General features: G+C 35.0%; 2 protein-coding genes and 1 pseudogene across 5 annotated transcripts; 2 read left to right on the forward strand and 1 right to left on the reverse strand.

The window, feature by feature from the left end:
* Positions 1 to 2,062: 2,062 nt before the first annotated feature.
* LOC147478294 (uncharacterized) lies at positions 2,063 to 4,967 on the forward strand. 2 transcript variants are annotated; one of them, XM_086584544.1, is made up of 6 exons: positions 2,063 to 2,307; positions 2,553 to 2,666; positions 2,754 to 3,012; positions 3,259 to 3,373; positions 3,533 to 3,698; positions 4,592 to 4,967. In XM_086584544.1, exons 1-5 carry the CDS (start codon positions 2,215 to 2,217, stop codon positions 3,663 to 3,665), a joined length of 714 nt encoding a protein of 237 aa, XP_086440670.1. In that variant the 5' UTR covers positions 2,063 to 2,214; the 3' UTR covers positions 3,666 to 3,698; positions 4,592 to 4,967. The 2 variants fall into 2 exon arrangements, with proteins under 2 accessions (XP_086440670.1, XP_086440669.1); XM_086584543.1 differs by lacking the exon at positions 4,592 to 4,967 and adding an exon at positions 4,338 to 4,501.
* A 259-nt stretch (positions 4,968 to 5,226) lies between these two features.
* LOC147478295 (uncharacterized) lies at positions 5,227 to 6,327 on the reverse strand (annotated as a pseudogene).
* A 2,524-nt stretch (positions 6,328 to 8,851) lies between these two features.
* Positions 8,852 to 11,869, forward strand: LOC147478296 (aquaporin NIP1-1-like). 3 transcript variants are annotated; one of them, XM_086584205.1, is made up of 6 exons: positions 8,852 to 8,998; positions 9,333 to 9,457; positions 9,599 to 9,823; positions 10,802 to 10,993; positions 11,330 to 11,391; positions 11,506 to 11,869. In XM_086584205.1, exons 1-6 carry the CDS (start codon positions 8,872 to 8,874, stop codon positions 11,723 to 11,725), a joined length of 951 nt encoding a protein of 316 aa, XP_086440331.1. In that variant the 5' UTR covers positions 8,852 to 8,871; the 3' UTR covers positions 11,726 to 11,869. The 3 variants fall into 3 exon arrangements, with proteins under 3 accessions (XP_086440331.1, XP_086440330.1, XP_086440332.1); XM_086584204.1 differs by having other exon boundaries at positions 8,957 to 8,998; positions 9,327 to 9,457; XM_086584206.1 differs by lacking the exon at positions 8,852 to 8,998 and having other exon boundaries at positions 9,007 to 9,457.
* The last annotated feature ends 14,844 nt before the right edge of the window (positions 11,870 to 26,713 follow it).

A 26,713-nucleotide genomic window follows, 5' to 3' on the forward strand; every position in this document is an offset into this window, starting at 1 on the left:
AACATATCATAATTAGAAGGTAATCCATTCAACACATACATTATCAAGTCTTCTTCCTCAACAACACTTTCAACAGCATCAAGATTATCAGAAATTTCTTTTACTTTCTGTAAAAATTCGAAGATAGTTGAGTTACCTTTCTTTAGGTTTTGAAGCTTTGATTTGAGTTGAAGCTTATGTGAACGAGAAATTGAAGAGAAACGTTTTTCCAGAGTGCTCCATAGAATTTATTCTTGTTGTTGGAGCTCCAACAACATAAGGAAGTAGTGATTCGGAGATAGTAGCATTTAACCAGATAAGTAAGTTTTGATCCTTCTTATTCTATTCAGTAAACTCTAGATTCACAGTATCAACTCTTGATTCTCCAGAACCAGTGACTAAAATTTCTCATGGACACACTCTTGTTCCATCGATGAAGCTTGTTAAACTATTGCTTCTTAAAATTGGAAGAAATAAAGACTTCCATATCAGATAATTGTCTTTGCTTAGCTTGATTGGAACAAAATTAGCAATATTGGTTGAGGTATTCATGATGTTTACTGAAATCAATGATTGATATGGAAGAAACCTGAAAAATGAAATCAATAACTTGATTTCGTGGTTGATTCGAGGATAGATCTTAAATTTGAAATGGAAATCAAAAGCTTGATTCCTTGTTTCAATTGATATGAGTAAAGATTGATTGAATCAAAGGTTTGATTCGATCAGAAAACTTGATTAGAGAAATTGGTTTTTGAGGATGAGGAAATTTATTGAAAGGGATCGAGATCACCATTTGGTGTTTCTCTACTCTGATACCATGTTAAATGAAAGTATTCTCATTAACTGATTATGAGTTACAATTACACTTTATATAGGATTACATTCATAGCTAGTCTAACTGAATCCCGAACATAAATCTAACTAACTAACAGAATACAATTTCTACACTAACAAACTTTCTTCTAGAAACTAACTGACGCGGACTGTTGTCTAATACAAACATGCCAAAGCCAGGATTTGGTGCTAAGCAAAATGTGTGATACAATGCCGCCCATTACTAGATTAGGTACGACCTAAGTATATTCAAGTCAATGAATCATCTAATACTGCTGTTTGCCGAAGCATTTATTATCAAAAGTTTCCTGGTGAGTTTTGGTAAACATGCATAGCGGCTGCTCCCTGAGACCATGTTAACCAACATAGGACTCACGCAGGATTGCACATAGTTCCATATCGTTGTCTGGTTCCAACTTTGTGTCCATCAAATTGCGCTTGAATTGGTAGTGAGGTATATTGCTCGCCGCAAATTCACCAGATATATTGCATCATTTCATTTTCATCTTGTTCATCATCGGAAACTGTATCCGAGCCTTCTTCATCCTTTGACAACTCATCATAATGCTTCACATATCCTAACAATTCTGGAGCCGGCTTAACACATAAACATTTACCTGCAGACCTATAATACATGATATATCGTGACATTTTTAACTATTTAGCGCAATTGTTTTTACTTTTTTCTTTCTTGCCAACATCATGATACCATTAACCACCCTCGCTCTGAGCAACTCGGAAATGTAGGAAAAGTGCCAGAGGATAGAGAAAGGTAAGAAGATGGTAAGAAATCGAGAAATCCTAGTTTCTTATAGGGACAAATTCTTATTACGCCCGTTTGGTACAGAAGTAAGACCAGATAACAATGTAGCAGTTTTTTTTATCAGACAATGTAGCATTTTGTCGACTGCATGCATTGATATGTATTGAAGGGGTGACGCATTACTCATAACGTCCCCGTTCCACCCACAGCCAGGAAGGTGTACCATTTCTTTGAGTACGTACACAAGTATCAATTTACCTGATCCAAAATTGACTCATTCCTGTATGAAGTTAATTATTACACGCAGCACTTTGCCAAAGGCATCCTTATCACACTCCCACTCAATCATCATGGACCAGGAAAATCTCAACTTTGATAAATTTCTTTTTACCAGAAGAGGACGTGAGATTTTATGAGAATACAGACACGCACCAATATGTGTCTCCAAAAGATCCACACTCACAAAATAAAAAGCCACAAAAAAAATCTCTCTACATAACATGCCCATCCACATACCCACATGTTTCTAAGTCACCACAGCTCCACACTTGCACTTCATTACTCTAAAAGCTCTTGCAAATTTTATCTGAATAATATACTCTGCTAAATATAGTAGGATTTTTTTAGTTTTGGACATGGAGAACCAATTAGTGAGAAGAAGAGTGAACATGATTATTGGCCACTTTGCTGGAAATGAAGATGTATCAGCCACTCACCTCCTCCCTTTGGTAATCCAAGTTTCCCCTTTCTCAGACTGTTACTTTCAAAAGAGAAAATTTCATGCTTATGTATAGTTTTCTTAACATCTTTTCCGGTGGTTTAGTGTTTTAACAATTTAGCAAAAGCGTGTTCTGCTTTGCACCATCATGCATTATCTCACTTTATAGGTGGAAAAACTTTGTCAATAATTTGTAATTTTCTCTTTGATTCACTTATCCAGTCTTTCATTAATGAATTTGATTCCTGGACTCAGAATTGCAGCAGCAGTATAAACTCTGTGATCCAAAGGTGTGATAATAGGACGCTTTTTGCACGACAAGGGTCTATCTCACAAGCTTCTTTCATGAGGCAAGTTTCAATAAAAGAGGTGAGAAAAATATTGATATGTACAATGGGATTCTATTGTTGATGGCCGTTCAAAACACTCATCGTTTGCTGCTTTTTGTGTTATTAGAATTTTGGACAATGTAACTCTGTGCAGCATGGTGTGCCTCCCTGTTCTTCTGGTTATATAAATAAAGATTCATCTGTTCCTGGAGCTCCCCTGTTCTCTAAACCAGCTCACATGAAACCTGAGCCAGGAATTGTTGAATACAGACCTGTCAACCAAGAATGTCAATTATCCATGGAAGAACCTCCTAAGTTTGCTAGGCCATATAGGAGATTGTTAGACAGACCAAAAGAGGTTATCTCCAAGAAAGTAAAACCTGATGGTATGTTGTTAGACTCATTAGTTGCGATTCCTTTGATTGAAATTTCACCTTTCTTTCTTGTTTTCTTGTTCTTATGCTTCTTCCTCTGCCATAAATGAAATTTGAGATGAACTGTGTCACACTGGTCTATCTAGTTTTTAGTCTTGAAATAAGTATTCTTCAAAGGAAAATGGTGTGATTTGTATATGATGTATATACATATTTTTGCACGTATGTTCTAATATCTATTAACCAAGTTGACTGCAGGCATAGAGTTATCGCCCAGTTGGGATGTTTCAGAGTCTGGTCGCTGTTATGTCATGAGTATAGAGTTCCCTGGTGTCAGTATCGAGAATATTAGAGTTGAAGTTGATGAAGAAAAGTAAGTAATTCTTTTTTGAGCTAAGGGTCTTGAACAAATAACATTAACGACATACTACCCCAGAAAATGTTGTTATTATGTTTTCAAGTATCAGATGGGGGCATTCAACCCTTTACAAACATATAACGTGTTAACTATGTAATTTCCTTTTTCTGGCAGCTTGGTTGTAACTGGAAAGCGCTCTACAGAGTGGTGGCGAGCACCAAATGCCTCGAAAGATTCGATCCTAACTTATCACAAGAGTGGTATTGTACAAAGGGCCATACAAGATTGTTTGGCGGCTTCAAAATAACGTGAACAAGGATCTGGTCTCAGCTGAGTTCGTGTAAGCCCTCATTGTATACTGTTAGTATGATCTGCATTGTATGACTTCTTCCTTTCCATTTGTGAGATAGCACATAAAAAATCCATTTGGTCGCGCCTTTCTTTCCTATAGTCTGTCCTATTTTGAAACGACTATATTCTGGCATATTTGTAGAGGTGGCCCCAACAAAAGAGGAAATGAAAACAAACGCATAACAAAGAGAACTTGAATTCAAATGAAGCACAAAAACTCTTACTAGAGTACCGCCTATAGACTAAATGCTTTCGAGGATAATATCCTTTGCTTTGCCCACAATTTGACTTAAAAGAGACCAAAGGCGCTGTATGAATATGATTAACTGGCCAAAACCATGATATCTATCAACTTAAAAATCAGATGTAGGTTACCTTTGATATGAGTGTTCCAACAGGTATACTTCCAAATCCCTAAACTCGTTAATACTTCATTATTTGACTATTTGGACACCACTAGATCTTGATAAACATTACAGTGTACACATTAAAAGCAGAGTGAGCTTTGGTTGCAGAAAATCTTGAATACTGATTTATAGTGTAAGTTCTTAAATTTTTTAAGTTCGATACAAAGCTACTGATAGTCTCAGGCTATTATGAATTTATTGAACTTAGTCTCTTGTTGCAGGAGTGGAGTCTTACGAATCACCCTGCCTAAAATCTGAAATAATAAGGACCGGTGGAGGATACATGGATATTATCTAGTATGAATTTCTTTGTAGTTCTTGATATATATGCAAGAAGGATACAGAAAGATATGAATACAAAAAGATGTAGGACTGAGTCTTCTTATTTTACAGTAAATGGAACTTTATTATGTATAAATTGCTTGTACATAGGCTCTTTGCTATATTCCCATCTAGTCTTTGTTTGATTGCTCAGGTAACCAAGTCTTGTTACAACTACTTCTATCAGTCTTTCGGAACCTACATCAAAATGCATGTGAGAAATTCTAGCTGTTTAAGATTCCATCAAAATGCACCAAAAACACGTACTAGTGATACATGATGTACCATCAACATGACCAGCCACTTTTCATCAACAAATTGAGGAATACCACACCGTCCTTGGAGTACTACGTGAAGTAAAGCTAGTCTGTTGAGATGGTGTCATCTGTGACTATCTGAGCTATTAGTTAACTCAAGAGTCGAGTCTCTGGGTTATTATCACTTTGTATCATGTCAGAGTTCACAATTTCAAGTCCAACAGGCAACAGTACACTTAGGAAGGACGCACTTACATGGCTATTTCCAATTCACATGTTGTCTCGGAAAAACTTTTCTACAATCTAGACTCAGTTTCTGAACATAATACCAAAAAAAAAATAAGACCTGGTCTGTCCCGACTTTGCATCCCTAGCTAGCTACTTCCGTGTTCTAGGTCTTGCACACCATACAATCATCTATTGTTCGCAATCAGTTCTGAGTGGTAGCAATGATGCCACTCTCTTAAGTTGAACTGAAATAGACACCTTCGAATATTGAGCTGCCCACATTCATTTACACCTATTGGCTACTAATATCACAAAATGATGTATAAACTTCAGAGCCAATTACATTGAAACACATCCAATGCCCAACTTGAACAAACATTTGCACAACAGAAATACAAAGGAGAACTTAAAAACTCTATAAAAATATTGCACATACACTGAAATGGAGAATAGATTAAACATCAATCAATGTTTTCATTTCTTCTATCTCACTGATTACACAAACACAGCTCATCACAAATAATCACCACAAAACATAACTAAATAAATAAATCTCTCTCAACTTTCTTCTCTTCCACAGAAACATAATTCTTCACAGCATCTCTCATATCTTCAACCCCCTCAGCATTTTCAAAAAACTTAATAACCTTTTCGAGCTCACGATCATTGAAATCATCAATAAATGGAAGCACAGGAAGTGCATTCTCAGGTTGGAAGACATAAGCATTTGGATTATCATCAACTAAAACCACATTCTTCAAATCTCTTCCAACTTCAGACAAATCTTTCACAAACTTCCCTTCTAACTCTTTACAAGAATCTCGATAAAGGCGATAAGAAATCAACCCTTTCGTATCTAACTTATCAAGAATCAAAGAAGCATATTCTTTCAAACCAGCAGTAAAAAACAACTATCTCAAACTTCTTCGAAACCGTTTCCAATAACTCATCCACAAAGGGTCGTTTTACAACATAGAAGTTCAATATTTCGCATTCGATTCTTGGCTGAACAATGAAATCGAAGTTTTCGGGAGGCGGGTCGGTTTTAGAATGAATCAAAGTTTCATCTAAATCAAGAAAGATAGTTTTCTTGTGGGGAAAGATAGGTGGTGGTAAGATAGTTTTGAAAACAAGTGATCTACATACTTCTTTAACTTGAACTTCTTCCTTGGGTATTTTTTTAAGAAGATGGAAACCTTGTTTACGACGATTCGGGGTTCGAATGTTTGTGAACTTGGTAAAGATTTTGATAAGTCGACGTTGACATGATGAGAATGAGTTGTTGATTGATGTGATAACAAATGAAGAAGCATTTGTGAAGTTTTTTCAAAGGTGTTTTCTTTTTCTTCTGTTTCTTCTTTCTTTGGTTGGTTTTGTTGGAGTTTTTTATGAGCTTGGAAACCATTTTCTTCTTTCTTTGGTGAAAGAGAAAGAGAGATTTGAGGAGGTGAACAGTGAGAGAGAGAGAGAGGGTTTTGAGGGTTGTAAGAAATGAAATGAAGGGTGGAGATTGAGTGAATGGGGAGTTTTAACGGTTGAAGATGGTTTGGAAGTTTGAATATTTGGTTTGGTGTAACGGTCATGAAAGTTGTTGGTTCGGAACCGAAGCTAGCTAAGCAGATATCGAAATTTCGGCTATGAACCATAAACGAAATTTTCCGGTTTTATCTTTTATGTGAACCCAAAGCCTCAAATTTCAAATTTATAAAACTTCGGAAGAAGTTCATAACTTCATATAGTCTCATTACGCATTGGGAGGGGTTCTAGACTACTAGGGATATATATTAGAAAAACAAGTAAATAGTTAGGACATTTATAAATTTTAGATTAGGCTAATTTTTTTTATAGATATGATTTCCAAACTATTCTAAACATTGTCACAAATTATCAAAAAAAATTAAAAAGTTTTAAACTTGCCAAATATAATATCAAAAATGGTCAAAATGAACTATTCACAATTAGCTATTTTTTAAAAAAAAATTTGTTGACAATATTGGATGGGATTACAAGTTTCGGATTTGAATAATTTTTTGTGATAATGTTTTAAGTAGTTGGAAGATCATATGTACTAAAAATTAGCCAAATCTAAAACTTAGAAATGTCTTAAAAATCATGAGTACGTGTTTTTCTAATAATATATGTCCCAAAACCCCTCCCGCATGCATTTAGCATATATGAACATCTCTAAGTAGTACCATCAACCGTCCGTCGGATGCTACCACCAATTTCAAAATTTCATGAAAACCATCTCTAGGTGGACTCAAAATCTCAAACGTGGTCACCATATTTGTCAATTCGCATCTGTATTTACAAATTTGTGATTTCATTTGCGAATACCGCGCGCCAATGGGAGTGTCGCATGTTTTTTTTTTCACTTGGGGCGACAGTTGGGAGTTTGCGTGGGTGTTTTTTTGGGGCAAAACTTTCCCCACCTTTTTAATAGGGGGGTAGCAGTTTTGTACACAACCTGCAAACCCAACACAAATCCGACAAGAAATAAAGAGGTTCGGGTTGGGGAAAAAGACTTTTGGGTCATTGAAGGGTTGACTCTCCAAACCCGTCAAATAAATGGGTTGAGTTAGGGTCACATATGTTAACTCAGATAACTCTTGAGTAGACCCGATTAATTCTCGGGTCTAATAGGTCGGGTCATCAACCCGTATTACATGTTTTAAGATGCGTGTTTCCTAATTTTTTAAATATCATCTTCCCTACTACCTAAAAGAAAATAGAAGATTCAGTAGTTTTATGTTGTGTAACAATTAAGCATGTATTTTTAATAAATTCAGACTTAATCTATTGTACGTTGTTTATTAGTTTATGTTTGCAAAAGTTAAAATACTACTGGGTTATCTGTTAACCCGATCCAAGTTTGACTTGCTAGCTTGAGGGGTCATGGGTCGGGTAACCCGTTAATTTGGTGGGTTGGGTTCAGGTTGTTTGGTCCTTCAAATCGTGATCCGATTTCGACCCAACACAACCCATTGCCACTCGTACTTTTTAGCAAAATCAAATTCAAAATATTTAAAAACTAAACTGAGCTCCATTTAAAGTGGTGTTGGTAGCAGTTTATGGATAATTGTTTACATACTTATTCACAAAATTGACAGTTGATGCTACCACCACCTAGTGATGCTACTACAAAATTGATAGTTGATGCTACCATAGTACACAGAGGTGGAGAGGTAGTTTCTTATTAGCATTTAGCAATTTTCTATATGCTCTTAAAATTTTGCACCTTATGAGGTGCTTAAAGAAAGATTCTAGCTAATTATGTGTAGTTTTGCATTGAAATAAAAATTGGATCATATATTTCAATACAAATTGTTGGTGTTTAGTTAGGGAGTTCCCTAATGAGAACTCCCTAAAACATTAAAAACACCCCAGAGTGACACTGTTGTTGGGGATTTTGGTTTATCTCTTTGTTTTTTTTTCAAGTAATTGGGTTGAGTTTTCTAATTATTTTTGTCTCTAGTCCATTCCAATTTTAATTTCGTCATAAGTCTAAAACTGGGATGATGTCATTATATGAAAATTTAAATTTACATATGATGATGTCAGCCCAATTTGTTATTGAGCCGAAATTATAAGTTAAAAATGATAACTTCAACCCAATTTTAAATTTACGGCAAAATTAAAAATTAAAATAGACTTATAGTAAAGTTATTATTGGGCTTTGTCCTTGGGCCATAATCACTGTTTCTTTTTGGACAAGGTATTTTGGAGTCCTACTCAAATGTTACTTTCAGCACCATAAATAAAAGTAGGAACTTGCATATAATTTGCGTGGAAGTGTAAGCTTGAAATTGTCATATAATTAAACGTAGAAACTTGTCACATTTAATAGTTTTCGTTGGATAAGACTGTCCAATTGTTGTAGTTAGATGTTGTAGTTAGATGGTCAATGGAAGTATTGTTCATCCACGTTCTCGTGAAGTGAAAGCAGCATATGATTCCTATTCCACCATATATATCGGGGCACAAAGGCACCCTTTGTACACTTTATTTAAACGGGATATCCATTTCAAAAGTCCAAAATCGACATATCAGACTTGTGACTGCTCATAGCATTTCATGTGAGTTGTTGAAAACTTGAAATTTTAATCAATGCTTCTCCATATTTCAATCCTTTGATCCTTTCACAGTTCACGCTTTCCAACCATCTTATTCAGGCTATTCAAGGAATTCTCAGTATTTATGCATTTTAATAATTATTTTTCGAAATAAAAGTTCAGATGGATAAACATATATAAAATTTAAGGAAGAGAATTGGGATCCTCTAAAGTGAGTTCAGTCATCAGTGTGGATTAACATACTATCCATTTGATCCATTTGGTATAAATATAGACTTGGAGTCCTACACAACCATAACTCCATTTTCTTTAATTTTGTTTTCTCTCCAAGTCACAGCCATGTCTGAGGTATCTGGAACAAACAATTCCCATCATGCAATTTCAATAGAAGAAGGAAATGCATTGAAGCTTCCAAGTAATGAAAGCTCGGAAAATCTTCTTTCTCTTCTTTTCTTGCAAAAGGTAAGTACTATACTTTCTTTTTCTTCATCATTTTCTTTGTAGAAAAAAAATATCAGCTAAGCAATATATATATATATATATATATATAGTATAATTGATGAGTACAAGACGTACGAGTGAAAATCTTGCAAATGTTTGTAGTTGGTTGCAGAGCTACTGGGGACGTACTTTATGATATTTGCCGGGTGTACTGCAGTTGTGATCAACATAAAGAAAGACAGTGTTATAACACATCCTGGGGTGTCCATTACATGGGGTCTAGTTGTGATGGTCATGGTGTACTCGCTCGGGCATATCTCTGGCGCGCATTTCAATCCTGCCGTAACCATCGCCCATACGGCCTGCAAGCGTTTTCCATTGAAACAAGTAAGTTAGAAAATTTGAATAATGATTTTACTTTGGTTCGGTGGAAAAAAGGTAAGCACTATATATGAAACTGGGTACACTACTAAGGCAACATCTTCCATAACATAGTTTTTTTTTTTTTTTTTTTTTCGATAAAAAAAAAAATTCACACCTAAGCTTCCATAACATAGTTTATTTAGATTCTAATATAATAAATATCCTTGTGGGTCATGTAGAATTCTTTTGAATTGTGAATGGAAAATTATTTCATTGTGGACGTCAACAATCAACATTAATTATTGGAGCTCAGTTGATCTTTAATTTCTTTTGTCATTAACGTTCTCTTGGTCTAAACGTTACTACGTTGTCTATTTCGTACTGCCTATAGCATTACAAACAATACACACTTCCATTCCTCCACTCCAAAACGCAAAATTAGCATAAATCCAAATTGTAATGTATCTTGAAGTTATAAAAGACAGATTTTATTAATAGAAATTTGATCCCTTTGTGTGGTCTAGAACATCATGTTAATTGAAGCATTCACAACGAACAACGTAGCTAATCATGACAAATATAAATATCTCAAAAACAAAAATCATCATACAGTGATGATAGTTGCATACAATGCACCTCCTTGTTAGATATGGGATACTGAATGCATTTAACAGGCAAAATTTTGATATGCACATAGATACAACTTGAGTCCCTTGGATGGCAATGTCATATTACAAATTCGACCTTACATTGTCTCAAACCAAATGCTGACGGCTATTAATTGATTTAGGATCAATGTAGTTGGAATAAGGCGTTAGACTGCCCTGCATTTGATTTACACACACGTTTTTGAACAAAACTCTGAATACAATTCTAAAACGGTATATACCTATTACCTACATTGATGACCTTCAAATGTGAATTTATATTAGCTCGCAACTTTTTGTTAAATTTTACTAGTCATCCCAAGAGTTGTAAATTATGTTTTCTGATGTATACTAGGTGCCAGCCTATATCTTCGTTCAGGTTATTGGATCGACGCTTGCCAGTGGTACAGTAAGACTGTTATTTGGTGCAAAGCAATTCCCAGGAACAATACCAGCAGGATCAGACATGCAATCTCTTGTTTTAGAATTCATCATTACATTCTTCCTCATGTTTGTAATCTCTGGTGTTTCCACCGATGATCGCGCGGTATGATCTTCTACACCCAATTGTGCCACAATTAGAACACTAAAGTGTGTATTAACAACTGAACAATACCACTGAATGCGGCTAAGTTCTTTAAGTTGGCGGTTTAATTGGAAATGCTTTACACAATGCCCCTCAACATCGAATATATCCACTTAAGCCTTAAAAGGCCGTAGCTATGATGGACTGGGCCAGAGGCCTAGGGATCCAGTAATAACTGCCATGGGATTCCTAAACAGCGCATTTCACAGACATAAGTTCCCAGTTACTTTTTTGTTTTTCAATAATAAAGTTTCCAATTACTCATAAACTCATAATTCATTTGTTTGGTGGTTAAAGGTAGGAGAACTTGCAGGGATTGCAGTGGGAGCAGTCATAGTAGCTAACATAATTTTTTCAGGGTATAATTTTTGGTGTAACTCAAGTTATTCAACTATCAAATATGTATCATTTAATCATACTTGTTCACTAACTCGATTAACCGAGAGCTATGACTTATCTGTGTTCCTCCCCAGACAAACGTCAGGGGCATCGATGAATCCAGCCAGGAGCTTGGGACCAGCATTCATATATGGTCGTTACGATTCGTTATGGGTGTATTTGGTTGGTCCAACTTTGGGGGCTCTAGCTGGTGCTGGGGCTTATAGTGCCATCCGGACCACAAACAAGCCCGTTCGAGAGATCACCAAGAGTGGCTCTTTCCTCAAAAGTTCAGCTGCAAATGGGTCCATTTGATTTAGAATGGGTTCCTAAATAGAATTGAAACCTTCTGCGCGTGAAAACTTTGGTTCGCTCAATATGTTATGCCTTAATGTCTCTTGGTGCAACTGTATTAGTTTTTTGAATTTGTTTATAGAAGAAGGTACTATTCTCTGGAAATTATTTGTTGGAGTGGAGGCAAATATCCCAATTTAGGTGAGAATATCGGCACGAAATAAACAGAGGATTTCTCGAAAATATGTAGGTGAGAATTTCGGGTTTTTACTATGTTGGGAATTTGGAAATTTTAGAGATTTGTGTCTGGGATCCAAGCCCAGTCTCATAGTACAGAAAGAAGTTTACATACTTTGAACTACTGAACGAGATGCCAAACCCAAACAAATAAGAACAATGGATAGGAACATATCTTATAAAAACACCTAAACAAACTCAAAATTGTTAGGGTGTTTAGAAGTTTTAGATTAGGCTAATTTTATGTAGATATGTTCTCATAACTATTCTAAACATTGTCATAGATAATCAAAAAATTCAAAAATTTCTAAACTTGTTAAATGCCGTTAACAAATTACAAAATTTGGCTAATTGTGGACCGTTCATTTTCACCATTTTTTATACCATATTTGGCAAGTTTAGAAAATTTTAATTTTTTTTATTATTATTTGTGACAATGTTTAGAATAGTTATGAGATCATATCTACAAAAAATTAGCCTCATCTAAAACTTATAAATGTTTTAACGAATTTGAGTTTGTTTACGCATACTCAAAAAAAAAACCAAATATTATTACTTGAAATATATATATATATATATATATATATATATATATATATATATATATATATATATATATATATATATATATATATATTATAGATATACCCTCTTGGCTCTATTTTTTGTAGCCTTCATAGAGACTCCAACTTTTATAAAATACTTTGTCTAATTACGGAGAAATGGGAGAAAAAATTAGAAGTTTACATATACTCCCAAAAAAACCAAACATTATTACCGAAAAAAAAATAGATATATCTATATCTTAATATTAAAGCTCCCACAAGGGATATTTTTCGAGCTCTATTAAAATTCCACGTCATCTCCTATTAAAACGAGAATTTCTCTCCTATTTGAAAAAAAAAAAATTCTCTTCTATTATAACAAGAATTCTTCTCCTATTAAAACAAATTCTAACACTTTTAATTAAAGCGGGAATCGTTCTCCTATTAAAATGAGAATTCCTCCCCTATTGAAAATTAAGCAAAAATCTATCGTATTTAATTAAAATGGTAATCATTATCCTATTAAAACAGAATCTCTCTCCCAATTGAAAAAACGGGTTTTTAAAACTTAATTTAAAACAATTTGTTAGAAAATTAAAACGGGTATTTTTCTAGCGCTCTTAAAATTCCACATTATCAACTGTTATTAAAACGGGAATTCCTCTCCTATTATAATGGAATTCCTCCCCTGTTGAAAAAGAAAAATCTAACACTTCTAATTAAAACGAGAATCCTTCTCCTATTAAAAACGGGAATTACACTTTTAAATTAAAACGGGCCGGGATCTCTCCCCCAATTAAAAAATAGGTTTTTAAAACTTAATTAAAACAATTTGTTGAGAAATTAAAACGGGGTTTTTAAGACTTAATTAAAACAATTTGTTATGAAATTAGAATGAGTTAGCGATGAAAACATGAATCACAATTTGTTAATATATATATATATATATATATATATATATATATATATATATATATATATATATATATATATATATATATATATATATATAGTTCTGATTGTTGAGCAACTTTTTAAAAGGGTCGGGTGTATGCACGGGTCTACTTTCTAGTATTATAGATATACCCTCTTAAAACTTTTATTTTTTTGGAGCCTTTATAGAGACTCCAACTTTTGTAAAATACTTTGTCTAGGAAAATGGGAGAGAAAATTGGAAGTTTACGCATACTCTAAAAAAAACCAAACATTATTACCAAAAAAAAATGAGATATATATTATAGCTATACCCTTTGGCTCTATTTTTTAGAGCCTTCATAGAGACTCCAACTTTTGTAAAACACTTTTCATAGAGACTCCAACTTTTGTAAAACACTTTGCCTAATTACGGGAAAATATGAGAGAAAATTAGAAGTTTACGTATACTCTATAAAAAACCAAACATTATTACTGGAAAAAAAAAAGGAGATATATTGGCTCTATTTTTTGGAGCTTTCATAAAGACTCTAACTTTTGTAAAGCACTTTGCCTAATTATGGGAAAATGGGAGAGAAAATTAGAAGTTTACGTATACTCCAAAAAAAACCAAACATTATCATCCAAAAAAATGAGATATATATTATAGCTATACCCTCTTGGTTCTATTTTTTGGAGCCTTCATAAAGACTCAAACTTTTGTAAAACACTTTGCCTAATTACGGGAAAATAGGAGAGAAAATTAGAAATTTACGTATACTCGAAAAAAAACCAAACATTATTACCAAAAATATATATATATATTGGCACTATTTTTTGGAGCCTTCATAGAGACTCTAACTTTCGTAAAGCACTTTGCCTAATTATGGGAAAATGGGAGAGAAAATTGGAAGTTAACGTATATTCCAAAAAAAACCAAACATTATTATCGAAAAAAAATGAGATATATATTATAGCTATACCCTCTTGGCTCTATTTTTTGGAGCTTTCATAAAAACTCCAATTTTTGTAAAACACTTTGCCTAATTACGGGAAAATATGAGAGAAAATTAGAAGTTTACGTATACTCTAAAAAAACCCAAACATTATTACCGAAAAAAAAGGAGATATATTGGCTATATTTTTTGGAGCCTTCATAGAGACTCCAACTTTTGTAAAACACTTTGCCTAATTACGGGAAAATGGGAGAGAAAATTGAAAGTTTACGTATACTCCAAAAAAAACCAAACATTATTATCGAAAAAAATGAGATATATATTATAGCTATACCCTCTTGGCACTATTTTTTTGAGCTTTCATACAGATTCGAACTTTTGTAAAACACTTTGCCTAATTACGGAAAAAATATGAGAGAAAATTATAAGTTTACATTATACTCTAAAAAACCAAACATTATTACCAAAAAAAAAAAAAAAAAAGATATATTGGCACTATTTTTTGGAGCCTTCATAGAGACTCCAACTTTTGTTGCCTAATTACGGGAAAATAAGTGAGAAAATTGGAAGTTTACATATGCTCCCAAAAAAACCAAACATTATTACCATAAAAAAAATGAGACAAATATTGGAAAAAAGCTATCACATGCTTTTTCTCACATTTTTTCTTTTCCTTCATTCTAAACACTCAAATGTAATTAAGAAAATAAAATTATACTTGCATATTCTATAAAATATATTTGCTCAACAACTTAATTCTCCAACTGTTCATGAGATGTAATTCTTACCAACTGTTCAATGTTGCTACCAAGATATGGCCAAAGCACATTAATGGAAACACAATATTTTTTTAAATCCCACGGTGTAGCAGTTTAGATCTCTCATCTCTCTAAAAGCCTAAGCCTAAATAGCATTTGAGATATGTCTAAAAGCCTAAAGACTAATGTGTTTCCATTTTCAATGTGATTAAATATTGTAAACCATAAAAAAGCCTAACGGAAAACCTTTTAATTTGGATTTATGTTTTTATCGTAACATAGATAATTTTGTCTTTTTGATGATATATACCATATAGCGAATCATGTTTAATTTAATTTAATTTTTTTATTATTTTTTTTTAATGTCATGTTTGCAATGACACTACATAAGAATCAATAGAAGTTGGTATTACACACAACCATAGATAATTAAGGGAAAATCAAAAACTTGATACAAATGTTGAATTAACCTCAAATAATTATTAATGCTCAATCAGAAACTGGCTTGGATGCAAATGCATTTACCAAACCACAAAGAATAATTAACGAAAATCGAAACCCCGGATGCAAGTGCATTGAACTAACCTCAACGAATAATTAACGAGAAATCAAAAACTCAATGCAAATACATCGAAACAAATTAACTTTAAAGAATAATTAATACGAAATCAGCAACTGGATACAAATGCATTGAACTAACCTCAAAGAATAATTAATGGGAAATCGGAAACATGATGCAAATGCACTGAACTAACCTCATAAAATAATAAATTGCGGGAAATCGGCAACAAGATTTAAATGCATTGAACGGGCCTAAAAAAATAATTAATTGGAAATCGGAAACTCGATGCAAATACATTTAACTAACCTAAAAAAGAGTTAACTGGAAATCGAAAACTGGATGCAACTGCATTCAACTAACCTTAGAATAATTAACAGAAAATTTAAAATTGGATGCAATTGCATTTAACTAACATCATAAATTAATTAAGTGAAAATCAGAAACTAAGAGCAAATACATTGAACTAACCTTAAAGAATAATTAACGGAAAATCGGAAACTGAATGCAACTAAATCGAGCTAACCTCAAAGAATAATTAACTGAAAATCGGAATCTAGATGCAACTACATGAAACTAACATAAGAGATTGAATAATTTACATGAAATCGAAAACGGATGCAACTCCGTGAAACTAATTAACTTAAAAGGAAAATTAACGGGAAATAAAAAAAATTAGATGCAAATGCATTAAACTTACCTCAAAAAATAATTAACAGGAAATTACAAAACGAAACAATTGAATCTAGAAGCAAATGTATTGAACCAACCTCAAAGAATAAGAATGGAAAATCGAAAAATGAATACAATTGCATTGAACTAACTTCAAAGAATAATTAACGGAAAATCGAAAACTGGATGCAAATGCATAGAATTAGCCTCAAAGAATAATTAACCCGAAATCAACAACTGGATGCAACTGTATCGAACTAACCTCATAGTATAATTAACAAGATATCGGAAACTGGACGCAACGACATTGAACTAACCTCAAAGAATAATAAATCGAAAATCGAAAACTGGATGCAATTACATGAAAGTAACCTCAAAAAATTATTAACGAGAAATTAGGAACTGGATGCAAATGCATTGGGAAAAAAAAAAAAAAAAAATGAATGCAGCTACATGTAACTAACCTCAAAGAATAATTAACAGAAGATCGGAAACAGGATGCAAATGCATATAACTAGCCTAAAAAAATAATTAAAGTGAAATCATAAACTTGACGCAAATGCATTGATCGAACTAACCTCAAAGAATAATTAACGGAAAATCAGAAACATAATGCAAATGCACCTCAAAGAATAATTAACGGGAAATCATAAATTAGATACAAATGCATTGAACTAACCTCATAGAATAATTAACGGGAAATCGGAAACAGGATGCAAATGCATAGAACTAGCCTCAAAGAATAATTAAAGTGAAATCATAAATTGGACGCAAATGCATTGATCGAACTAACCTCAAAGAATAATTAACGAAAAATCAAAAACAGAATGCAAATGCATGAAACTATCCTCATAGAATATTTAACGGGAAATAAACAATTGGATGCAACTGTGTTGAGCTAACCTCATAGAATAAACAAGAACTCAAAAACTATTTAACTAATCGTACCTCAAAGAATAAATAACGGGAAATCCGAAACTACATGCAAATGCATGGAACTAGCCTCAAAGAATAATTAATGCGAAATTGATAATTGTATGCAACTACATCAAATCAAACTAACCTCATAATATAATTAACGAGAAATCGGAAACTGAATATAACAACATTGAACTAACCTCAAAGAATTATTAACAGAAATCATAAATTGGATGCAACCGTAAAGGAACTAACCCTAAATAATAATTAACATAAAATCGGAAACTGGATGCAAGTACATAAAACTAATCTCAAAGAATAATTAATGGAAAATTGGAAATGGATGCAAATGCATCGAAATAACCTCAAAGAATAATTAACGTGAAATTAAAAATTGGATGCAACTACATAGATTTAACCTCAAAGAATAATTAACGGGAAATCGGAAACTGAATGCAAATGCATTGAACTGATCTTAAATAATAAATAATAACGGGAAATCAAAAACTATATGCAAGTGCATTGAGAACTAACCTCAAAGAATAATTAACGGGAAGTCGGAAACTGGGTGCAACTGCATTGAACTAACATCAAAGAAAAATTAACCGAGAATAGGGAAGTGGTTGCGAATGCATCGAAATAACCTCAAAGAATATTTAATGGGAAATCGAAAATTGGATGGAACTGATAGGGTTATATACTAAAATCATTACTTTTGTATTAACTCTAATTCTTTATATTTTGAATGAGAATCATATGGGCAAACGTTATGCATATTATATATGTTATTAGTTATATGCATGTGTCTAATACTTTATGTTATAGATGATATGGTGTGTGGTGACACACAAAAGATCATATTATCAGTACCTTATAAAGTATAAGTAAACGTTCACAACCTAGATGGATTTGGACAAACTATTGGTAAGGTTATAGTATAATCTGGTATTAGTCTATCTTGACTATAAGATTACACTAGTACATTTTGTGTGTATTGAACAGGACCAAGTGAGGTTATTTCTCTTTATACTGATTATATAAGAGAACAAACACCTCTGTTATTATGGATGATTGTCCTTTTAATCCGGATATAATAACGGGCACTTACATGCATTGTACATTGCTTTAAATCATCAATGAGTGAGATTCATTTGTGAATCAACAAACTTGATGGATTGGGTAATGACATTGTATGTAAGGTGTGATGTTGATTATAGAAGAAATCTGTGACCTGCAGAAAGTCGGGTTGATGATGTCCCCCTTGAGGAGCTCATAAGGATTGTCATGTAAACCCTGCAAGTGGATTTATTCTGACATGACAATGAGGTTGAGTGGTACTACTCAAGGACATAAGAAGTTGATTGATGTAGTTGTCAGTAACTTGACTTAATCAATAGGTATTCGATATCTTAAACACAGGGAGATCAACGAGCATATAATATGGAGCCCATAAACATAACACGTAATTTGGGATTAGGGCGGTAGTGCAACAATGGCCTTTAGTGGAATAAGTCATTTGTTGACAGACTTGGGCTGTGTGTTCTGGGCGAACATGGGAAGCCCAAGCCCGTCAGGAAGCCCAATGCAACCCTAATTTCTCCTCATGGTCCCTGTTGTAGCCTATAAATAGAAACCTCTTTCTCTGGCCGTTTTTCTCAAGGTTTTGCTCAAGAAAATTAGATCTAAAAATTGGTTCCAAATTTTGTGAGTGAGAGAGGCCAAGAGAGAAAGAAGAGGTTGGAAGATCGTTGCCCACACATCGTCCACTCTATGTATAGGAATACAACAGAAGATCAAGAGGTTGTTGATTCTGGATTCTCAGAGTTATCACAGCTGATCTACAGGTATGTTTTCCAATCAAAATCGTGAACCCCATTAATTCCGCTGCGCATGGTTTTCACGGTTTGTAGAAATTTACATTATGAAATAACGGTTCCTACAGGAACTGCATTGAATTAACCTCAGAATAATTAATGGAAAATTGGAAAGTGGATGCAAATGTACTGAACTAACCTCAAAACATAGTTATATATTATAGGAGTGAGAATGTCTCGACAGGTACTGTTTTGTAGTTAAAATGGTGTTTATCATATCATTTTTCATATGATCTAGAATGCCTTGCTATTCAAGTAGTTTCAATATAATCCTCGCCTCATTGGGCATTCTCACAAAAGTTTTATCAAACTTCTCCATTAATTGACAAAAAAAAATCGAAGTGGGTTCGTTCTTTTTACAGAGTGTAGAATTTGCATGCTGTAAGAAATTTGGATGGGTGATCAATATAATATTCATATCTCATAGCTCAGTATAGTTGTTAATATTTATGAGAATAATTTAATATATCGGCACCCGTTCGTAGGACGGGTTCAAAAACTAGTTTTAACATATGTCCCTAGAACCCCTCCCAAGTAATAAAGCCATACACTTCTGAAACCGGTGAACTTCCATACGTGCTCAAGGCTTTTTATTATTAGAGACCCTTTTCTACTGCGATAGCGGCACTCTTCAAATAATGGATGATCTCCTCAACTTTCCAAGCGATATCCTCTTTGATATCCTATCAAGAATTCAAATAAAGTCTATTGTGATTTTAAGGTGCGTTTCTAAACCATGGCTAGACAAACTCACAGATTCTTTTGTTATGAATTGCACAAAGAAGTCACTAAACTTCTAAGTAGATACACCCCGGATGTTAGTTACCGGCTAGATCATCAAAGCATATTACGCAGGGCTTCATGGTTTCCTCTGTAGACTATGGTGAATCTCGCAAAGCCGTGGAAATTAATTCTACGATGCCTGATATACATAGTTATACTGGTGATTTCGAAGCTTGGAATTCTTGTGATGGACTACTATGTCTAACTTATTGCAAAGAGTTTCAACGCAAGGTTCTTTGCCTATGGAATCCTACTACTGGAGATTACATGGAGTTTCCCACAAGAGATCACTGTCCATTTAGTTCTTTGTGTTTTGGTCATAAGACTATTAGAAGAAGAGAGCGCCGCATCGCCTCGACATCAACAATTGGCGTGCACGCCTTCCATTCCAGTATCACAGCTTGTACCGTTTGTTTCCTATTTGTTTTAGGATTTCTATTAACGTAGATAGAAACAATATGTACGTATTAGGAACTTGTAATCTCTATATAAACAATTGTGTAAACAATAGAAATCAATCAAGTAAATATTCTCTCAAATCAATCTCTCTCTCTCTCTCTCTCTCTCTCTCTCTCTCTCTCTCTCTCTCTCTCTCTCTCTAATTTATCATGGTATCAGCCTAATTTCGATCCAAACCCTAACCCTAACCACTCTAAGCTTCCACCTCCTCTCAATTCTCAATGGCCGACGCCTCAAACACCAATAATGACTCTCCTCCAGGTTCCGATAATCTTTTCTTTGTACACCACTCAGATAGTCCCACGGCTATTCTCGTCTCTCCTCTGTTATTCGGTCACAATTATTCGACTTGGTTACGGTCTATCTCTAGAGCCCTTTGAGCAAAAAATAAGTTTGGTTTTGTCGATGGCTTTGTCACACCTCCCACTACTCCCAAATAAAAATCCAAGTGGTCGCGATGTGATGACCTAGTTGCTTCATGGATTCTCAATTATGTTACTCCAGATATCCGTGGAAGCATCCTCTATGCCGACTCTGCATCCGAAATCTGGAAAGATCTAGGTGACCGTTTTTCACAAACTAATGCACCCAAGGTTTTTCAACTGAAGGATTCCGTCACTCTTCTCAAACAAGACAATCGTCCGGTATCTGTTTACTTCACTTTGCTTAAATCTTTATGGGATGAATTAAGTTTTTTGTCTACTATGCCTACTTGTACTTGTAGTCATGCATCTATTTTTGCCAAAGAGATTGAAGACAATCGTTATATGAAATTCATGTAAGGCTTAGATGCTCGTTTTTAATCTATTTGCAGTCAAATTCACTTAATGGATTCTTTTCCTCGTATGTCCAAGATTTATTCTTTAATCCAACAGGAAGAAAGGCAACAAGAGATTCATACACTCTCTCTTCTTTCTGCTCCAGACGCTACTGCCCTGAGTACCCACTTTCAAAAGACCAACTGGGCTTCTTCTACGAAATCAGGCCCGTCTAAACCTCCGCAGTAAAACACTGGTTCGCAACAACCCCGAAAGCGCCCTCCAGTCTGAGGGCAGTAACTGAAGAAGCGCCGCGACGCCGTCCCTTTTGCAATCCATCAGAATCGAAGTTGGACATCATATTGATACATGTTACAAACTGCACGGTTATCCCCCCCAAGCCTGCTCAAGCCAATTCAATTGTTACGGACTCCAATTCTCATGTTTTTTTCACAGAACAATACAACTAACTTCTCAGTTTGCTTGATTCAAGTAGCACCACTTCACAAGCAAACCTGGCAGGTATTTCTCTCTCGTGTTTTTCTAAATCCATATGGATCATTGACTTTGGTGCTACCAATCATGTTTGTTCCTCATTACATCTGTTTTCTCATTATCATATTTGTTTAACACATTCTACTCTTAAACTTTCGGATGGAACAAACCATTTAATTACTCATGTTGGTAGTGTTATTCTCTCTTCTCCATTGCGTCTTGGCAACGTTCCAGTTTGTTCCCACTTTTCATTTTAACTTGCTTTCCAGTAGTGAACTAGTCAAGTCTCACCCTATCTCTGTCACGTTCACTAATGATTCTTGTCTTTTTCAGGACCAATTATCGAAGAAGAAGATTGGATTGGGACGGCTTAATGGGGGACTCTACTATCTCCAACTAGCTTCTGTTTGCTCATCCCACAACTCCACCACCAATAATATATAACATTATCGCTTAGGACATCTCTCTTCCACGCCTTTGCAGATTTTAGTTATGCAGTTTCCTTTTATTTCTAGTTCCAATAATGTTACTTGCAATGTGTGTCCGCAAGCTAAACAAACACGTTTATCTTTTTCTCATAGTTCAATAAAAACTATTAGACCTTTTCAAATGATTCATTGTGACATTTGGGGTCCTTTTTCATTTACCATCCTATTCCAATGTTTGTTTTTTCTTAACTATTGTCGATGATTTTAGTTGTGCTACATGAATTTATCTTATGACTGTCAAATCTAAAACTGCCATACATTTACAATCTTTTTTTTGCCATGGTTCATACTCAATTTCATTCTATAATACATTCGCTCATATCTGGCCATAACAACATTGATGACCATTTTCATAAAATCCAAGTCCTTCGATCCGACAATGAATCCGAATTTGTATCCCATAACATATATGCAACAATTTTTTTCCAAACATGGGGTTATCTACCAATATAGTTGCGTTGCTACTCCCCAACAAACGTTATTGTCGAAAGAAAATATCGTCACTTACTCAACGTTGCACGAGCATTACATTTTCAAGCTCATCTCCTGTTATCCTTCTAGGGTGAATGCATTCTCACCGCAAGCTATCTCATTAACAAAATTTCTATCCCCTTGTTAAATGACAAATCACCTTATGAGCTTTTGTTTACAACACCTCCCACTCTTGCCCATCTTCATGTTTTTTGTTGTTTATGTTTTGCTAACAACACTTCCATTAAAAATAAGTTTGATCACCGCGGGAAACCTGACATCTTCATTGGTTATCCTTATACTCATAAAGGCTATCACATTTATGATTTATCTTCCAAGAAAATTTATACTTTCCGTGACGTGATTTTCCATGATAATGTATTCCCATATCAATATTTATCTTCCCCACTATCACATCTGCCAATTTATCCCTTACCCATCCCAAACAATGAAACTTTTGACATTCAATCCTCTCTTGTCACTCCAGTATATAGAGTGCGCACGCGCTTTGATCTAGCACAAATCGAGCGCACACGCGCCCTCCTTCCTGTAACTCTAGTAGACAGAGCGCGCGCGCCCTCTAATCTAGTACAAACAGAGCACGCACGCGCCCTCCCTCCTGACAATCTTCCAACTTAGTCAGCTCCGTCACCTGCAATTTTGGAACTCCCTCAGCCACCACAACCCAACCCTCCTATCTCACCTTGATCTACTAGAGTGCGAAACCCCCCACCACTTCTCATCAAAGATTATCACTGCCCTACTCTCACCAAGGCACCTACAGTCCCTCGTTCGGCCAACCTTATCCAATCGGACTCTAAGATAACACAGTCTTCCACTCCATATCCTATGGTTTTCTATATTTCTGACACTAATTTTTCTACTTGTCATAAATTTTTTTGTCTAAAGTGTCTTCTTCAGTTGTTCCTACATTTTTTTCTCAAGCTGTAAAAATCCTAGAATGGAGAGCTGTTATGGCTGCTGAAATTGCAGCTTTGGAACATAATACACACATGGACTCTTGTTCAGTTATCCCCTCATCTTAAGCCTATTGGTTGTAAATGGGTTTTCAATATTAAATATCATGCAGATGGCTCTATTGAAGCTTACAAAGCTTGTCTTGTTGCCAAAGGTTACAATCGATTGAAGGACAAGACTATCATGACACTTTTGCACTGTTGCTAAATTAGTCACTGCTCGATTACTTCTCCCATTGCTACTATTAGACATTGGTCCCTTCATCACCGGATGTCCATAATGCCTTTCTCCAAGGTGATTTGGATGAAACCGCCTACATGACCTTACCACCGGCTTCACCAAGCGGGGGAGCACAAGATCTGTCGCCTCATTAAGTTCTTATATGGACTCGCAGTGCTTCTTCGGCAATGATTTGCCAAACTATCTACCACTCTTGTCAATGCCGGCTTCACTCAATCTAAGTCTGATTATTCTCTGTTCACTCATATTCGTGGTTCTAATTCTACATTTGTTCTTGTTTATGTGGACAACATTCTAATCATAGGCAACAATCCATCTCTCATTCGAACTTGAAGCAATTTTTAGAAACAAAGTTCTATATCAAGGACTTGGGACGTCTTAAATATTTCTTGGGTATTGAGGTAGCTCGATCCAAAGAAGGATTATTTCTTACACAGCGCAAATGTCTTTTGGACATTCTGTTTGATTGTGGTACCACTGGTAGTCGTATTTCTGAGTTTCCTATGGAACAAAACATCAACCTCAATACCAATGATGGCACGTTACTTCAGGATCCTACTGTCTATCGTCGCTTGAATTGATTGGGCATCTTCTATATCTCACAGTTACACGACCAGATATCACTTATTATGTTAATTATCTCAGCCGTTTCATACAGTCACCACAGACTCCACATCTCGATGCTGCTCATCGTATACTCCACTATCTTAAAGGTTCGATCAACAAAAAGATTCTCTTATCCGCTACTAGTTCTTTACACATCTCCGACTTCTGTGACTCTAATTGGGATGGTTGTCCTGTCATTCGTCGCTCTACTAGTGGCTATTGCACTTTTCTTGGTTCTAGTCCTATCTCCTGGAGAACAAAGAAACAGAGAACTGTATCCCGTTCTTCTGCTGAAGCCGAATATCGATCCATGGATACCCTTGTGTGTGAACTTCAATGGTTGAAGTATCTTCTGCATGACATAGGCATCTCTCACCCCTCTCCGATGACCATATTCAGCGACAATTAGGCCACACTCCACATCTCTCATAATCCAATTTTCCATGAACGAACGAAGCATATCGAATTGGATTGTCATTTCTTACGCGACAAGATACATGCCAAGTTATCATCTCCTACGTTCGTTCCATCCTTAGATCAGGTGGCTGACACCTTCACTAAACCTCTCGACAAAGACACCTTTCTAAGATTAATTAATTCGCAAGTTGGGAGTTCTTGATATTCACTCTCCAACTTGAGGGGGATTATTAGAAAACAAAGCGCGCACGCGCTCTGACATCGAACAACTGGAGCGCGCACGCGCCTTCCATTCCAGTATCGTAGCCTGTACCGTTTGTTTTCTATTTGTTTTAGGATTTCTATTAACGTAGATAGAAACAATGTGTACTATTAGGAACTTATAATCTCTATATAAACAATTGTGTAAACAGTAGAAATCAATCAAGTAAATATTCTCTCAAATCAATCTCTCTCTAATTTATCAGTATTCAGTGTTGGTTTCAATCCAAATGTGAACAGTTACTTTGTTATAAGAATTGAGACTCACAGTTTAACATATGATGGTCCTTGTTCACACGTTTATATTTTCTACTTAGGCTATAGATCATGGTGGCATGTCCAAGAAATTTGTTATAAAATTCCACCAAAGCAAGGAGCACCAGTTAATGGTGCTCTTCATTGGCTGGGGGCTTCTTGCACTGGTACTCCATCGTACAATTACGATTTAGTTATTGCATTCGTCATCAAGGGCAGAAAATTTCAAGAGGTACCATTGCCTTACTTTGGGGATATGCGCACATTCTCTATGGACATCACAGAGTTAGGAGGGGAACTTTGTTTATTTTGTGATTTTAAAAGATCGGTTACTCTATGGTTGATGAAGGATTACAGTGTGAAGGAGTCTTGGACCAAGATGTTCAGCATCAAAAAACCTATTGGTGAATTTCATACCAGAAATTTATTGATTCCACTATGTTTCACAATCAGTGGCGCTTATACTAATTAAAGTTCGTACTTTAGTTTTGTATGACCAGAAAGATGGAAAGTTAGTATCTCTCAAAATTGAAGGCATTCCAGAACGTTTTCAAGCATTTACAACATACATTGAAAGCCCAGTGAGAATCAAATCAAGTAGCCAGATATTTGATTACTATACCTAGATTTACTTGTAAGATTCATTTGATTTAGTCACTGTGGATTATTGAGATTGGCTCTATGGTGGAGGATAACTTGAATGAAGGTTTTCTGATTGCGGTTTCTTGATCATGATTACAAGCACTACTTTACTACTAGCATCTTAAGACTGGAGTAAGATCTCGCTAATCGCTGGTTTTGTCTTTTTACTTTGTTTTTTATTGAGTCTGATTGAGTTAGTTTGAACCAAGTTTGGATGTTTAAACTGGAAGGTTTTAACCATAGTTTTGTGCAAGATCTTTGTGGTGATACATCTGCAGGAATCAGAATGGTAATTGGGCAGTGTTAACAGCAGCATTTGTTGAAATGATTAAGGTGATACATGCGGAAGATTATGGAGGAACTGAACTCTATATATTCTCATCAAGGTGGCTTCTTCAGAGTCAGCTCTATAGTGGTCTTTCCTCTTTCCGATCTTATATTTCCTATATCTTCAAGATGGTGTCTGATGTTAAAGGCAAATCCCAAATTACCAATTCAAATTCGGATCAGATCAACAATCTCTCAACAGCTTTTGCTAGCAAAATGAGGTTACCTATCCAGGCAATTCCAACAGTCACTTTCAATGATCGTATGAAAAACAAGGTCAGGGAGTACAATCGCTTTAGCGTGGTGGGGCGAGTCCTTGATGGAAAATTGAATTATAAGACTATCAAAACAGCACTAGAAATGTTATGGAATGCAAATGCAATTCTGCATATGGAGAC

The sequence above is a fragment of the Coptis chinensis genome, chromosome 9, assembly GCF_015680905.1.
Source record: "Coptis chinensis isolate HL-2020 chromosome 9, ASM1568090v1, whole genome shotgun sequence".
Lineage (NCBI taxonomy): Eukaryota > Viridiplantae > Streptophyta > Magnoliopsida > Ranunculales > Ranunculaceae > Coptis > Coptis chinensis.

Bases quoted from the DNA above. Each gene is read 5' to 3' on its own strand.
- LOC147478294 (XM_086584544.1), top strand. From the start codon at position 2,215: ATGGAGAACCAATTAGTGAGAAGAAGAGTGAACATGATTATTGGCCAC. The intron at 3,013-3,258 runs GTATGTTGTTAG...AGTTGACTGCAG, and splicing joins CAAGAAAGTAAAACCTGATG to GCATAGAGTTATCGCCCAGT. The intron at 3,374-3,532 runs GTAAGTAATTCT...TTTTTCTGGCAG, and splicing joins GTTGAAGTTGATGAAGAAAA to CTTGGTTGTAACTGGAAAGC.
- LOC147478296 (XM_086584205.1), top strand. From the start codon at position 8,872: ATGATTCCTATTCCACCATATATATCGGGGCACAAAGGCACCCTTTGT. The intron at 9,458-9,598 runs GTAAGTACTATA...AAATGTTTGTAG, and splicing joins CTCTTCTTTTCTTGCAAAAG to TTGGTTGCAGAGCTACTGGG. The intron at 10,994-11,329 runs GTATGATCTTCT...TGGTGGTTAAAG, and splicing joins TTTCCACCGATGATCGCGCG to GTAGGAGAACTTGCAGGGAT.